The sequence below is a fragment of the Sinocyclocheilus rhinocerous genome, unplaced genomic scaffold (assembly GCF_001515625.1).
Source record: "Sinocyclocheilus rhinocerous isolate Xijiao unplaced genomic scaffold, SAMN03320098_v1.1 scaffold345, whole genome shotgun sequence".
Taxonomy (NCBI): Eukaryota; Metazoa; Chordata; class Actinopteri; order Cypriniformes; family Cyprinidae; genus Sinocyclocheilus; species Sinocyclocheilus rhinocerous.
In genome coordinates, this window is record NW_015630020.1 from 48,738 (window position 1) to 66,232 (window position 17,495).

The 17,495-nt window shown below is 36.5% G+C and overlaps 1 protein-coding gene across 2 annotated transcripts in view; it reads left to right on the top strand.

Moving 5' to 3' along the window:
- The first annotated feature begins 777 nt into the window (after positions 1–777).
- ppp2r5d (protein phosphatase 2, regulatory subunit B', delta) overlaps positions 778–17,495 on the top strand; it is a 42,887-nt gene continuing 26,169 nt past the window's right edge. For both annotated transcript variants that reach the window (XR_001640006.1, XM_016551575.1), the window contains exons 1-3: positions 778–906; positions 1,696–1,779; positions 4,940–5,111. Coding sequence is in view for 1 of the 2 variants with exons in the window: in XM_016551575.1 (XP_016407061.1) it covers positions 880–906; positions 1,696–1,779; positions 4,940–5,111 (283 nt within the window). In the remaining variant the exon portion in view is untranslated. The remainder of the gene's footprint in view (positions 907–1,695; positions 1,780–4,939; positions 5,112–17,495) is intronic.

Sequence of the window (17,495 nt, forward strand, 5' to 3'; positions counted from 1 at the left end):
TTTTTTTTTTTTTTTTTTTTTTTTTATCTAAATCAAATGAATATGTAGGCTATAATCCCTGTCGAAATGGTTTTGAGAAAAATGTACCAATAGATGGCAGTAGATGCTTCTGTATGGACGTTTTTATGATGAACTCTAGATAATATACAAAATATACACTATAGATGTTATATATATATTACCAATACTGTGTCTAAATATAAACAGATGAGATACGTGGTTGATGAGATGCCTACAAAAATAATAAGGATCATTTGTAGCACTAGTTCTAAGCTAAAGAGTAAGAATTCACTCATTTGGTGAATTTTAACCATGTTGTAAGAAAATTACAGTGGAACAGTTCTCTATGCAGCTTTTGGGATTTTTAATGACTATCATAAAGAATAATACCCTTAATACATTGAATGTATACAGTCTATCTGATGAGACAATTCTGAAGCTGGACCACAAATGTCCTCAAATGCATCAATATTCACAAGTAAAGGGTCCAGCTCTTTTGCTTTATGCAACCAAAACCTCCTCTGGATGACCCTATTCTGACATGTTGACGGTCAATGTCACCAACACAAGTCTCCCTCCCACAATCAATTCCTCTTGTGACAATCTGCACCTCCACAAGAGATAGCTAAGCCGTAAACAACAGCTGTAGTCCCCTTCCTCGTCGCAGCCAGGACCCCGTTTGGAAAACTCAAGACCGTCTGGTTCGAAAAGCAGCCAATAGAAAAATTCCGCTGTACTGTTGCTATCTAGTTTCGTGCCTTGCTGACCAATCAGATTGTTGCTGGTGAAGGGAGGGCGAGGTAACAGTGCGAGCGAGAGCCTGAGTGAGTGCAAGGGAAGCCTTATCACGGAGGCACGGCTGAAGACAACATTTGCAAAATGCCGAATAAAACTAAAAAAGAGAAGGTAAAGTACAGATTACAATCATAACACATGTCTAATTAATGCGTCCGAGAATTCTGTTTGTAAAACAATTATTCTGCAACATTTACTGGCGCTGTTTTTTGTAAGTGAAGGCCGCGCTAGCCCGCTAAGGGCGCATTTGTGCTTGTATGTCTCAAGTCAAAATACTGACAGTTACGTGTTCAGACATTTTTTTTTAAATAACAAAAAAGCGTTTTCTTTAGCTCAACGTGACGGGAATTTAAAATATGAATCGTGTATGTTTGAAAGAGTGCTGTTCGATAGCTGTTTTACCCGGTGTTTGCATTACAGATCAGTTTTCTATAGTAAGATTATGATCGGCCGTTAATATGTGAATAGAGGCGCATTAGTTGACAGATTGCAGCATAAGCTGGACACTCAAACATGTTCTCCTGTCCCTGCATGAGTCAATGTTTCAGCGGACAAGCTGTGGATGGGCTTTGGGCATCGTTATATATAAACGCTCGATATATTAGCGGACAAGTTTGTTAATGTGTATATGATGCTGGAGTCCACGGTGTGAACTGAAATCATTTATCATTCCCAGAAAGCAGTCAATGTTTTGTGAATGTCATTGTCTGATTCTAAATCTAGTTGCAATTGGGCTGCTGTTGGCCATCACCTGTCATACCAGTCCTGCAGCATGACCTGCCCCTGATTTGGCTTGTATGCAGACCATCCCCAAGATAAAAGGAGTGATCAAAATAATAGGAGCCTCCTTTGATTTATGACTCAGATGTTCATTTATTGGTTCTTTTGTGGTCATTACAGGAACCAACCAAATCTGCAAAAAGCAGCACGAAAAACAGTAATGCCGGTGGCGGAAAGGATGCTGGGACTGAAAATTCAGAAGAGGTAAAGATGACCGTTTTAAAAACATATCTCATACTGTGTTTGACTAGTGGACTTGGCACAAATACTTGCTTGCTAAGTGTTGTAGCTGGCCTTTTTCATTCCTCAGGGCACAAGAAGGCTAAAATTATTCATTATGTCCATTACGTTCATTATGCATAGTAATCACTGCACTTCCGGTTGGCTCTGCTTGTGTTTTTGCAACTCTGTGTTACATACAGTTAGTTGCACGTTTAGCTTGTCAAACGCACAAGTCTGAAGTGTATCATGCTGAGGATGGGTAAAGCCCTTGATATCTACCTTGCTTCCAGACAAACCCTCATTTCAATTTCGGCTTTATTAAATAACTAAGTTTGAAGTGGCTCTTAAAGCGGTTCTTTATTCTCCTGCATAAAGCAATGCAAATCCCCTCTCAAAATGAGCCTAGACTGTAGGTCTGTCTGTGTGTTATTAAATCTAATAGCAGCAGCTTAAAATATATTTTTCTGTCCCTCCTTCTACGTCTCCAAGTCGTGCTTAATTTTGTGACAGGGGTATGGATCAGGCAAGTATTGCTTTAAAATGTTTAATTGTATTGCATTCAAATATTGCTTCGAACATTGCATCACAGTTGCCCCAAATACAATATTGTTATCCTTTTTTTTTAATGTAATGTTTGGAGAGGTGGGAATAGGTGACTAGAATTTTTATTTAACAAATTATATAAATATGTTGTCTACACTAATATTTCAACTTGGTTCATGAAAGGTAGTCTATGTTTTTTTAAAACTACAGTTTACTACTACTTTTTGCATTGTTGCTTTGGCATCCACATCCAGTCAGACTTGTTTTTTTAGAACCTAGTAAAGAAGCATTCGTGCGATAAGGGAAATGTGTTGTTGTCGTCTTGCGTCAGTTGTGATTTGTGAGATAATGAAATTTGTATGCGTTTACGTATTGACTTGTATCCCTCTAAGTGTGCAGTTGTACTGACGTAATGGCTTGTCTCCGTAAACCCTGTTGGGACTGAAATATCTCCATGTTCATCAACGTGATACTGACGGCTGGAATCAGCGGGCAGAGAGTGTGACGTAGCACCGAGGTGAAGTTTATTGATTTGATCTATTTTAAGTCAGGCTCAGTCATGCAACCCCTGTGACTGAGGCCAGCTTTGCAATGCTATGGGCAGGCCTCAAAATGTGTTTGTTCTCACACACACACACACACACACACACACACACACATACCATTTGTTGCTTGGACAGTGTTGCTTTTTCTTCATTAAAAACCCTCAATACATTAAAGCTTTTTTTCCATGAGGGTGCTCAGTTGTTTTGGAAACGTCACATGCTTCCATGTTGCTCATTTAGCAATTTCTACTGCTATTTGAACTGCTTCACCTATGGTGTTAGTAATGCATTGTGGGTTAGCATTGATTCTGTGTTCCTATAAACCAGAGATCAGCTTTGTTTCTTAATCAATGTGCTTCTAAAGCCGGGTGCACACTGTGTGATTATTTTTTGCCTCCGTTATGCTGCCTGAGACTAATTTCAGGGATCGTGAAATATTTATTTTGTCGTAGGGCAAAATTGGCAGTCTTGGATAGCTTAGTGTGACATTCTCACTGGCGGCCAATTAATCGCCTTTGCAATTAATCTTAGCCTCACACGAAGCTCAGACAGTGTCAGAAATATTGTATTAGCTGAGATGTATATCGCACAGTCATAAAAGTTGGTGGTTGTTGCATAATCTGCCTTGGCTTTTGCACACTGCGGTCATATCATACAATTTGACAAAAGGACAGAAATTTTGCATGATTTAGTTTTGGGGACAGTCCCACAGCGGTAATACTGTGTTTCTCATCTATGGTCAAAACGGATTCTGTGACGCTCGTTTTATATGGAAGACGCATATTTATTTGATAGTGTAGCTCAGGCTACTCATGAATGTTTAATGTGGGCTGACTCTAGATATGGTAATAAGGAGGTATGTAGGTTAGGTTAGTTGTGGACTTCAACTCCCACGGGTTAGGGAGGCAGTTTGCTTGCAGGTTGATGACTGATGTGGTGAGTTGCTTTGTTACAGCAGTTCTCCGTGGTTGCATGGGTTTTATACAATGTTTTGCCATCGGATAAAACTTAAACGTTTTGTACAATATGAGACGTTTATGCTAGACTTGACAATTGAGTGTAAATGTGGTAATATTTACGTCAACAGAGGCTCACTGTAGATGACATTTATTGTAAATATCCTAAGCTCTTTCCTAAGTAATGTGTCCAATGTGAGAAAAAAGAATAATGCAAAGTCTTAATTATTAATGACCATCTTTCTGCTCTCACTTATTTTATCATATCCTTTTCTTATTACAAACAAGGCCTGGCCTGAAATTCATTTCTTAAAATAAGTTGTATTTTTCCCCCCCTTTAGATGCCTCACTTTTTTTCACTGGGTGGGAATGGTACTTAAGACATAAAGATTGTCCCACATCTCACATGAAGCTGTTTTTCTCAATTATTCCTGTAAATAAAACTCAATATTACATTCCAAGTGAGGTGTAATGCAGCTAGCTGACTTAAATTGATATTGCTGTTTGGTAGTGCTTTCTAATAGCATTGTAAATCAGTTATGATGTATAATGCAGATATGTAAGAACAAGTTTTAATATTTGTATAAAAGTGCAAACGAAACCGACTGACTGATAGTCAAGGCATTGAAGAAGATACCTGTTGATCTAGAGAAATGCCCAGAAATTTAACTGGTGCATTTATAGACGATGAAGTCAGCCGTTTTAAAGACCCAATAAATTAAATTTATAGTTTTTACTGTATTATCTTTAAGGTAATTTATATGCTAGGAGACTCCTAAAGTTGACCATTTGCTTTTAGTAGATACACACATTTAAAATTTATAGTCTTTCTCTTCCGAGAAAGCAGAGCAAAAATATTGATGACTCATCTAGCACTGATGGGTGTATCCAAATATTTCTCCAATAAAATGCTTTCCAGAATGAGTATGTCCCCTGCATCTGATCAGCAGGATTGCCTTTTTCCTCTTTGGTCGCTGTATTTTGTCTCTTCTATTGTGTTTGCCATCAGCAGGAAGACACTGGAGTCTGACCTTCTTTGACCAAAAGTGGTGCCATGGCATAGAACGGCATAATGTGGTTTTTTTTGTGTTTCTCCAGGCCCAGCAGACAGCCAGCAAGCGTCCGAGCAACAGCACTCCACCTCCCACTCAGCTCAACAAAATTAAGTACTCCGGTGGGCCTCAGATTGTAAAGAAGGAGCGTCGACAGAGTTCGTCACGATTCAACCTCAGCAAGAACCGGGAACTGCAGAAGCTTCCCGCCCTCAAAGGTAGAAATGACTCCAAACAGAACATAGTCATGGCTCACAGTTGTTCGTACTTTGTTGATGATTTCTTGGAATGATCAAATGATCTGTTGTTGTGTACATATCACAATGAATGGTGCTAATTGTGTTAACTGTTGGAGGGCAGCCTCACATGACCCATTAATTATTTTTTAGCCTGTTACTGTGGCAGATGGAGCTTTGTTTGAAGTGAGACACATCAAGTATTTTATTCCAGCAAATTGGCTAATAAATTTGGAACAGATACACTAGGTCATATTTCTGCTTCAGACTGTATTTAATAATTATGGAATTATTTATAGGCCTACTAATTATATGTAGATTTGGAATCGATATTGAGAGCTTTCACTGTTGAAGATCATTGTTTCTCGTCATTGGATGTTCTTTCTCAATCTTTCTCTCCTTTGTTCTTGTGATCGTGGTGTTCCGACATAGTCTCAGTCAGGGAGAGTCCTTCCTGTCTGTCCACGCAGGGAGTTTGAGCACATGACAGCTCAGAGACGGTAATTGGATCAGCAGTGCAAGTGTCTGCACTAAGTAGGACAGTGAAACCTTGCCACAGCTCATTTAGAGAGTTACAGTCTAATCTCCAATCTAATCAAGCCTGTTACTTGCTGTTCATTTCTTAGAATCTGATGTGGATTGTTCCTAGAAAGCATACAGTTGGATTAATGTATTCAGCACTGCATCATCAGCTATTGTGCTGTTCTCATTTTATTAGCTCCTGTTTGGACCTGAAATTAATATCCATCTCAGGTGGTCATCTGATCACAAATGGTCAGCCAAGAATTTAAAATGTGTCTCAAGTGCTTCCTTTGACCTCTTGTAATCAAGAAGAGGGTCTCTGTTTTGTGACTGCATACATTTACTGCGTTACTGCATGTTTGGTAGCCCAAAAAAAGTGTTAACGCTTGGAAAATATAGCTGAAAACTGTTGTGGTAGAACGATTGATTGACAGGGCTTGATGCTTACATGTACATGTGCACCTAAGTTAAAAAACCTAGGCGCACGTTAAAACACTTTAGGGCCACAATAAAAAATTGTTAAATTATACATTTTTGGATATGAAGCATTCATTTGTTTTTAATGAAATCATAGCCTTTTGAAGTTCAGTTATCAGGCTTGTATCAGGATTCCTGTTTTTCCGTTCCCAAATTTAAGACTTCAAAATGAAAATTAAGATGTTTGTTATACCATTTAAGATACTCTTAATTTTTAAGGACACACTGGGACTTTTGCACATTTGCTCCTAAATGTATTTTAGTTTGCACCAACTATTTTTATTCACTAATGCAGTGAAACGCTTGCACTGTCAAGGTGAAATAGGTAGTTCTTCTTTGAGCTGTGGTGACAGCAGTCTGGGGCCCTAGAGCTGAACCAGTCATTTTCCACACATGATCAGCTAGGGCTGCACAATTAATCGAATTTCTAATCGCGATTACAATTACGTAATCGTTCAAAGTGGCAATTAATCGTTTAAAGTCCACTTATGTTATTCTGCATGCTTAAGTTTTTTTTCTTTCTACATGTTATCTTGAGGGTTTTTCCCATTATTTTAATTTTAGTTTTAGTATAACATTATAATACCATTCACACTTTTACTTTTTTATAATTTAAAGAAGAAACCAATCCGATGTATAGTTGACATTTGATGGATGATATGCTTAATACTATAGAAAAGCACTAAAAGTTTTTCATTTAGAGTATTTTCAGCTCGTTTATTTTCATATAAAAATACGGCATGCAGTTGCATCAAACAATGGTATAAACATCATTCAATGTAAATTTTTGTCATAGTCGTGCAGCCCTATGATCAGCACATTCGGATAGATTGTCTCATAATGTGACTTCTCGATCTGCACCTAAACTCCGCTCTTGCCAAGTAGTAGTTCCCTGAGGAAGGCAGTTAACTGTCAGTCCCCGTGGTTTCATAACTAGAAAAATAATGCTCCTTTTTCGAGAAGAGTTGCTCTTGAAAGAGCTTCAGTTTACCGTTTCTATTATTACTATAATGTGAAACACCAGTTCGGTGGTTGTGGTAGAAGTAATTGCTGCAGTGACTGTTGCAATTTGTTTTAGTTCTGATGCTGTGCATCTACATGCTACAACAATGGTCTTGATTAACCACAATGTGTCTTAAAATACTGAGTTGCATAATGCGTCATGAGCGTTCTTGTGGAGCCTTGACCATTACACGTATTCACCTTTCTATGCGGGGTGCCAAACAGATGTATGCATCAAGAACAATGTCTCCGTGTGTTTGTTTCTGGCCCAGGCAACGCTGTTTCTAGTGGTCTGGCACTGCCTCTGGATGTCCACATGGCAAACAAACAGAGGAAGCATGGAGATCTCCCTTTTCCTGTCTTTGTGTGAGAACTAAGCCAAACCAGCTCAGTGTTTTTGTCAAGGAATTCCATTGAAGCGAGTGATTTTACTTCAGTATCTGCCATGATGCCAGTTTGGATGGCAAATGTATGTATCAGGGACATTTTAAGGTTGTTTTTTTTTCACAGCAAAAAGTTATATACTTTTTAACACTAGCCTTCATTTAAAAACAAGCATATTAATATCAATTTGAACTTTTAAATTAGGTGGGTATTTTAAAAAGCCAGTAGTTTGTACCTGAAGTACTGGTACTTTTAATGTTACTATTGTGTTTTAAATGGGCATGCTGGGAGAAGTAATGTTTATTATGAATGAAGACTTAATGATTAGAAATACATCAGTGGACTAAACTTTGCTACAGGTAGAGACAGAATGCAGACGACAGCGTGCATAATTTATTTATGCATGTATTTTGGCTGTGTGTGCAAGTAGATCAATTCTCTGTGAGCTCTGTGCTCTGTTTTCCAACATAAGTGGATTACATAAGTTTCGAGATAACATATTTCAACAGGCTTTCGAATGAGTGCTTGCTTATATTTTCACAGTTTTGTAAAGAACATTGTGTATCATGTGGTGGTTGCCTGCAGCAGCATGATCTCAGTATAGCATAGAGACGTTCGTGCAGTAGAAAGACTGCTCATTGTGTGAGGCATACAAGACTGACACAGAAACATCACTCTGACTGCTGAAGATGTTTCGCTGAGGAAACTTAAACCTAGGATAACTTGAGCTTAAAGATTCAGTTTTGTTTTACTATACTTTTGCTTAGGAAAATATGTAATACACAGTATTTATCAAATGTTTTTGTCATAGTTTTGGTGTACAGTGGTCAAACTGCATTATAAATCCTTAATTTAATTTAATTAATTTTTTTGTATTTTAATACATATGAATGAGTGTTAGGTTAACATTTAATAACTTTTTTTTTTTTTTTTTTTTTTTTTTTTTTTACATTTAGTAAAATGTGGTTTAACAATATTTGTTAAAACAATAAAGCCACACTTGCTGTTTTTACAGTGAGTATCAGCAGTCAGTATTGTTTTTTTTTAAACCTATTTCTTTGTTATGGATTATTGACTCTTATTTTGGCTTGTAGTATTGGTTTAAATGTTAAAATTCCTAAATAATGGATTTGTTTGTTACAAGCATGCAGCATTTCGATTCACAAGGTGTTAGATTGGAGTGGTGTGGATTACCTGTGGATCCTGGCTATGTTTTTATAAGCTGTTTGGACTCTCATTCTGACGGCACCCATTCACTGTTGAGGATCTAAATAATTTTACTATGGGTTTGACTTCAGCTCATCAAGTCAGAGTCAGAATCTTTTTTTTTTTGTGCATTCAGAACAAGAAATGGTGTCCTATTCGAATAGTTTGTCTAAATTAAAATGTTGTAATAGAAATCCATGTTTGTCTGGTTCTAACTAGGCTTGCCGCGATAGACGGTGTTGACGGTGATACCGGTGTTAAGCCGCAACACCGGTTACGTCACTTGCCCACCGCGTCACCGACCCCCACCGTCGTTTAGATTTTTTATAGTAATAAAAATCATTTAGTTCAGTAAAAGAACAGACACTACAATTAAAAACTGAACGCGGCTGCTCAATGCAGCGTGCCAAACGACAGTCGCATCACAGATCAGGTTTCATTTATCCAGTGAGGAGAGTGATTCGAGCCGACTGACAAGAAGAGTGAGGTGAGGTGAGACAGATAAGACGATGGCGGATGATTTAGTTTCGAAACGAGATGCAAAAGTGCCTGTTTGGCAATATTTTGGATTTTGAAAAGCCTGTTGACTTTTGCCGTTTATCTAAGGTGATTTTGGAAGTTTTTTTAAACATTCGTTTCTTATTGAATTGGTTCCACATTGTTTGCTGATTTTTACTTTATTTAAACTTTGTGTCATTTATTTATTTTATTTGACATCAAGGTGTATGCCGTGCCTCCAAGCTTTCTTACTCGTTTTGCTAATAAACGTTCTATGTTTCTTATTTATTTGGTTATATATTATACATGTTTACTTATTTCCAGTTTTGTATACCTATTAAACTTTATGTAAGTTATTTGTTATTTTATATTAGGCATAGCCTACCCTATAGCATGGTGTATTTTTATTTGTTTTGTTAATAAAAGTTGTTTTATATATACGCTAAAGTGAGTTTGACGTTGTATTTTGTTGTTGCATTCAAGCAATTAACGCCGAACTGCCGTTAATTCAAAAGTGAAAGTAAAATGCGCACGGCGCTTTTAAGCTGAAGGAAAGCGAGGAAAAGAGGGAAAATTCAAACGAACTAAAAACGAACAATTGCTTTACTCCGAATTGCCGCAACCCTAGTTCTAACCTAGTGTGACCGAAAGAACACTGAGATAAAATAAAGAAGTCCTGCTCTGGGGTTTGGTGATTTGCCTGTGGAGGTTAATTCTCAGTCTTATGACTGCATGTTTGTGCTGTGCTGCTGAAGGGCAAGGTAACCACTGAAGTGATGATTTTTCCACTGAGGTTGGGGTTATACCTACATGTATGGTTGACATTCTTGATCAAATCTTTTCACAATATCATATGTGCAATAGGAGCTTCACAACCTGACCTGACCTCACGCCCTGACTAAAGAAAGTGCAGTCTGTCCTGTTTGGTTTGCCAGGACACACAGGTCATTGGGTCGTAATTTGGATGATTAGTCTGGGTTATGTTTAGCTCAAGATCCATTGTGAAAACAATCTCGTATGACCCTAAACACTCGAGCTGTTGCACTGAACCCGGCTCAGTGTCTTGTTGGAGTGTTGTGTGTTGTTTGCTGCAGGCGCAGCTATAGAGCATGTGAGAGGACATAGATTGCATTGGTTGTGTGGGACAAGAGGTCAAATGTTAGCATTAATAGCTGCTGTTTTGGTTTTGTAAGAGTATATGGGCATCACAGCACACAACTGTGTAACCACTTATCATTTTAAAAAGGCTATTTTAATCCACTTGCCCTAAGAACCATGCACAACTGCTCCTCCCTTTGTCTTGTCATCTGTCTGGGAGCCCTGGGGTTATTGCATGTGCTCTTCAAAAGCACTGGGTGTTTTCTTTGAATTGGCCTACAATAGTCACATTATTATCTTGCTATGGAGATGCCTCTGGAGACATTTGTTGTTTATACTTGTTGACCTTGTTCATCTGTTTTGTGTTAGCTAATGAACTATGTTAACATTACATTTGGTCACGTTAAGGTCTCTTAAGTGTTTATATTACAAAATTGCAAAAAAAAACAAAATACTAATGCTGTTGATTGCTAAAAAACGAACTAATTATTCACACAGCTTTCTGTAATTAATTGCGATTAATCACACTTAATAGTAAAGTATGTAATCAAATATATTTTCACATTAAATCTCCGAATTTTGGGCAGCAATCATTATAAATTTCAGAAGATTAAAGTGTAAAAAAGTTGCAGATTGTTTTCTCTCCTTTTTAAATGAGAGTTCCTGAGTCATGACTGCAGTGATCGATTCAGTGTGATTTGATTCACCACTGCTTCATTAAAACGAACCAAACCAATTCAGGGATTCATCAGATTATGCAAGAGCAATGCAACACAGCTCAAGCATATGGACATGGCTAGTGTGAAACTGTGAAGCAATAGCCAGATGCACATTAAAAGAAATAGAAAATACATAAAATTACAAACAAATTGCAAAATCCTAGACCTGTTGATTAACTAATTAATCATGCAGGTTTCTGTATTTATTCATGGATAATCACCTGTAGCATTACGATTTGTAATCATATTTTCACATTAAATCTCCAAATTGTTTTAAAATGTTTGTTTAATGGCATCTTTTTACTAAGTACTGGCTGAATTTTCCCGCCATTGTCTGGGGATAGAATAAATATAGTCATTTGAGACTACAATATAATTTAAAGCCAGACATAAACTGCAAATTATCAGATTTTAAAATGTATTCAAAAACAATTACAGAACGTTAAAAATGTAACTTTTAATTTAAGTGTGCTTAAAACAATGTTGACGTAAACCCATTACAATACAAGTCACATTTAGCTGTGCCTTTTATATAGGCTAGTGTGTTTAGTGTTGGTTTTTGTTTTTTTACATGTGTTAAACAGCAAATATTGATGTCAGAAATGACTTTCCCCATGCAGCCCTAATAATACTCAACATTAAAGCAAATTAAAAACAAGATTTTTCTGTGCTTCTAGCAGTAGGCAGCTTTTGTTTCTGGCGGAGGCCTAACAACAGACAGGAAGTCAATCCTACATTCATAAGGGCTTCCCTCCCAGTGCTCAGCCCTGCTTTCCATCTGCGGGACTCAAGGAAACGCAAGGCTCATTAAGCAGAAATCACTGTGGACTAAATGGCAAGCCGAAGCTGTGTGTTCTGTGTCATTTGTGTGTGTATGTGTACAAGAGACGGAGAGAGCGATAAATGGGTCCCTGCGGGTTCTGCAGCTCCAGGATTGCAGTCACATACCGATTTGATTTGCTGGAGTTGTGACAACTTTGAGATAATCGAATAGGTCCTCTGTGAGACATTTGACCCTGTGCTGCTAAAGTATCTGCATTTTGTGGGTTGAGGCATTGCCTTTTCCCAGTCCGTTTTATGCGGTTCACACGTTTTCTTGCTCTATTTTATACCATTCATTCAGCTTTAATAATTGATTGTCCACCCATCATTATCGAATGTAGGGCCCTATAAAATCTGTTTTATTTTTTCCCAAATTCCATTATATATTTTTTTCAAATTCAGTTTTTTCAGTTTTAATTTTTCTCTACTACTTTTTAATGTTTACATAAAATTGTATTAAAGGGGTCATATGATGCGATTTCAAGTTTTCCTTTCTCTTTGGAGTGTTACAAGCTGATTGTGCATAGATAAGATCCCTGAAGTTGCAAAGACTAAAGTTTCAAAACCAAAGAGATATTCTTTATCAAAGTTAAGACTCTGCCACGCCCCCCTAAAACGGCTCATTCTAACACGCCCCCACATATCTACCCCACTATGTGGAAATATTTGCATAATCCCGCCGCAAATGTGCGACTTTGTAGAAAACGAAGCGTTTGAGAGAGGCGGGGCATAGAGGACCTACAATAATGTACAGTATTTGAAAAATAATGTGTTTTTTGAACATTAAAGCATGTCAACATATTCTGTTACACCAAATACACAAAATAATGATCTTTAAAAAAGCATCATATGACCCCTTTAATAAAAAAACATGTCTAATTAATTAAAATCATGAAACTTACACAATTTCACATCAATTAATTGAAAGTTTAACAAAAAATACATGTTTAGGGCCCTATAAAATATTAAATTTTTTCTCATATGTTTTGTTACCAAATTCTGTTTTAGCAGGTCTAATTATTTGAATGTATAAAAACAACTTAATTTATGCAATCTATTCTTAAAATAGCCTTATGAATTTTTTTTCCCCCTCATAAATTCTGTGTTGTGTATTTAAAATTTTTCTGGTTATCAAATGAAGTCATAAAACATTAATTTCATTTATCTTTTAATTATTGAAAATTGTATTTGTTAATTATTGTTGTTGATCACTGAAGAGTTGCCACAGATACAAAAACAATGTCCGAAAGGACAATAAACTAAACTAACAAAACTTTATTTTTTGGCTAACAAAGAGGATCTACTATTAAAATTAAAGCATGGAAGAAATGTTGTGTTATAGTAGTTTATGTCCTCATTTAGTGAGACGACTGAAAATTGCTGAAATCACCGTGAGCACCGCTCGCGCTTCAGTACGAGTAGTAAACAAAACCGCGTGTCTGCTCCATTCATTACAGAGACATGCAGAACATGCAAAATTCATATTTAAAGTCTTTTGCAGCTTAATATCTACAGATACTATATCGTGATTTGATTTAAGTGTAATCACCTACTTCTGATTAATTCATTCAAAATTTGACAAATTCCGTGACATTCCGCGTTTTTATGACTGGATTCCGCGATTCCATCCATGTTTTCGTCATCGTGGAAATCATAGGGCCCTACGGATGATATTTGATTGGCCGATCACGCTTTAGGTCTAAATCAGGGCAGATATATTAAATTTCTGCATGCAAGAATGCACACATTCAGAGAGCTCCGGTAATGGAGAAGAAGTTACATTGTGTGGAATTCTATTTGAATTCTATTATTTTGATTCTTTAATTTTTGAAACAATTTTTTTAATTCAACTTTTCAACAATTCAACTTTCTTACTGTAATTTAGATGCTCATGCTTGGTGGTTTTGAAAAATAAAATATGAAATTCTGATTTTTCAAGCATCATTACAGTAATTCTGCTGATTCGCTAAGCTGAAAGAAATAGTGACTGGATACAAATCTGAGTATGCTTGACATAACGTGAGTGCTGGCAGTCTGCTCATGCATCAGTAGAAATGGTTTGTGTGCACATGCACACTCTCAGTCTCACAGGTGTCTCTCGTCACAGCAAAGGTCTGTGACAAATCCAATTTAAGAGCTCACCAGAGATATGTGCTCCCTCTGATAACAGTAATAACAGTTTATCTTGCAATTATCTTAATGGCACGGAGATGTCTCCCTGCACATGCTTAGTTATTAGTGATTTGCATTACTAAACCTAAATGCAACCCTGAAGAGAGTCATCTTAGATCACAGTGAGTCCTGGAGCAGGTTTGGCGCTGCTAGTGGAGATCGCTCTACCATTTAAAAGTTTGTAGTCAGTGAGATTTTAAAAGAAGTCTAATATGCTCACCAAGGTTACATTTATTTTGTCAAAAATACAGTAAAAAAAAAAAAAAAGTAAATATTATTACAAATTAAAGTAACAGATTTTTATTTTGATGTTTTAAAATGCAATTTATTCCTTTGATGGCAAAGCTGAATTTTCAGCATCATCAGTGTCACATGATCCTTCAGAATTCATTCTAATATTCTATTATGAGTAACAACAACTTTTGAAAAAATAAAAATACACAGATCCTTACGACTTCAGCTAATTTATTATACATTTCAATGTATTTATAAGAGTTGACACATTTATACCACTGTATCGTTCATCTCTGTAGTTTTGACTGCTATATTGCCAACCCCTAATTATGTAAAAGTGGTCAAATAAAATATTAGCTATTGGTATCTGCCTCCGATTTCCTGATGGGTGCATCCCCACCATTTATGATTGTCTTCTGACTCTGATTATTTTGTTTCATGCTTTTATCTGTATACACTAGTGCATATTTGATTTGATTAGATCAATATGAAAGCCATCCTGTGCATTCATCAGCAGAAAACCTGCTGGCTGCAGGCCATCCTCTACCTCCATTACTGTCCTCCTCCTCTCATCACTCTCAGAGCTTCTCCTCTGGCATTGCATAAGATCTCCGAATCACACACTCCTACTTCAGACTGCAGGCCTGGTGCAGGATGTTGAGGTTCATGGCCTGCAGCTATTCTGGAAATCCTGCTATCCTCTGCCAGCTTTAAAGCATTGTGGAAAGAATTCACTTGAGTCAGCAGGGTTAAAAAATGACACGTTTCATACTTGCACACAGGACACCATCAAAGAAATTGATCATGAAAACATCTGACGATAGAAGTTATTTGTTTGAGGTGGCTGCTGCAATTGCGTTGTCATTTCAGTCATTGTGCCCTTTGTGTTTGGTGACATGTGAAAGGGAAGTTAGAATGTTCTGATGGAGCTGCTGCAGTGCAGCTCTCTGTGGATCCTGTTTAATATAGATTCATTGAAGCTGCCATCTGTGCCCCAGATTTTAGTCCTGCGTTTTCATTTTGTCCCCAGCACTGCTCAAAATTGGATCAATCCCCCATCCTTTCCTCGTTACCCTGTGCTGTCCATCTCGATAGACAGGCTCTGTTTAACAAAAACCACTGTCAGTGTCACCTCTTCTGAGTGATTTTAAAATGAGAAATCACAGCTAGTTTACTGATTCAAATATTTCAGGACCACTTGTTGGAGTTTGAGTTAGCCTGATGCAAGTGCAAGTAGGGCTGGACAATATGGCCAAAATTGATATCACGATATATTTCTTAGTTAAAATCTATTCAAATAGAAAGTCATTTTAAATAGTAAAAATATTTCTGTTTTTGCTGTACTTTGGATCAAATAAATGCAGCCTTGGTGAGCAGAAGAGTGATTTTGAAACGTGCAGTGCTCATGTTTATTCAACGAAGTCAAACAGCACAAATAAATCAATGTATGGGAAACACTGGTAATGTATATCGAAATATCGGAAATGTGTTTAAAAATCATATCACCGTTATTGAAAAAAATTATATCGCGATACATATTGATATTGAATTATTGTCCAGCCCTAAGTGCAAGTTGCATAACATTTGCTGACTAAATGTTTTTTCCTTGCTCTAACAGTAAAACATACATTTTGAACTTAGTATGACTTGGCAATAGAGGTGAAACAATTATATCTTTCTTCTTTTTGTATATTTTCTCTGTAATGGCTTGAAAAAAAACACAATAGCAATCAAAAAATGCTAAATACATTTAAAATAATAAACCTTTCAACAGTATTTTTCCCTTAGTGAACACAGTTAAATGTAAACATCTTTATGTGAACCAAAATAGTAATACATAGTAATAAAATAAGCAAATATTTCCATATATACCTGCATACAATTTTGAGAAAACATTTTAATATGTGAAAAATAAATGCCACACGGGGACTAGGATGCAAATTAATAACTGAATCATCATCAGTTTAAATTATTGTTGCATAGAATTTAATTGAACTGCCTAATTCAAAGTAAAAAATTGCAAAAGTAGTCTAATGATTTTTTATTTTATTTATTTTTATTTTATTTTTTTTTTTTAGGAAACGTGTCAGAAATTAATATTCACAAAGTTCCTATGATTGACTTTTCAGCAAGGACACATTAAATGCATCTAAAGTAACAGTAAGGACTTTTACATGGTTGCAAAAAAAACTTTTCACAAAAATAGTAAGCAGCACAGCTCTTTTTAACATTGATGATAATGTTTCTTGAGCAGCAAATCAACATATTAGAATGATTTCTGAAGGATCACGTGACACTGAAGACTGGAGTAATGATGCTGAAAATGTACCTTTGCTTTTATATTAAAATATAAATGTTATTTTAAATTGTAACATTTCACAAAATTACAATTTTAACTGTATTCATCAAATTAATGCAGATGAGCATTAGACATTTCTTTCAGAAACATAAAAAACTTACCCAGGGCTCCAGACTCATTCTTCCCACTGGTCATTCTTTTGTGACTAACTTTCTCAGTTGATCACATGAGCACATGATTTGGTCGCAGTTTTTTATTTATTTTCTTTAGCTACAACATGGGATTAATCGATGCATGCTGATGAACTTTTTTCATAGTTTATAGTTATATGAAAACGAAAGAGGTTAACATTCAACCTGTTCTTTTTCATTAGTAGTATTATTTGTGATTTGAATTTTGTGAACGGGAATTCCTCTTTTGCTATGTTATAAGCCGGGCTTCAGATGCTTTCGCTTTTGAATTTGCGATCTTGTCACGTTTTACAAGAAAAGATAATTAACCGGGTTTCCATCCAAAGTTGCGAATTTAACTTATGCGCAGAATAAATTGAAATATCGCATAAAACATTTGCGAATAAGCACCGTTTCCATCCAACAAGTCAAAGAGAACAAAATCGTCACTTCCTGGTAGAACTGGCGCTAGGCTATATATCACTATGAAAAGTAGGAGAAACCCCTGAATATAATAATTTTCATAGGCCTATATAATAAATTACTTGCACCTCAAAGCGAGCAGACGAAACAAAATAAATGCGGTCATTGCTTTCGAAGTTGGATGCTGCTGTTTGGGAACGCAGTCATGTAACAGTTCTGGGAGGCAATTATACAGAAATATGTTGATGTCAGACTTTGCTCTGACATTTCAAAATGACCATAACATTTCAGATGCTGAGGAACGAGATTGGTCCACTGGTTAGGTTTTGCCGTCCCATAG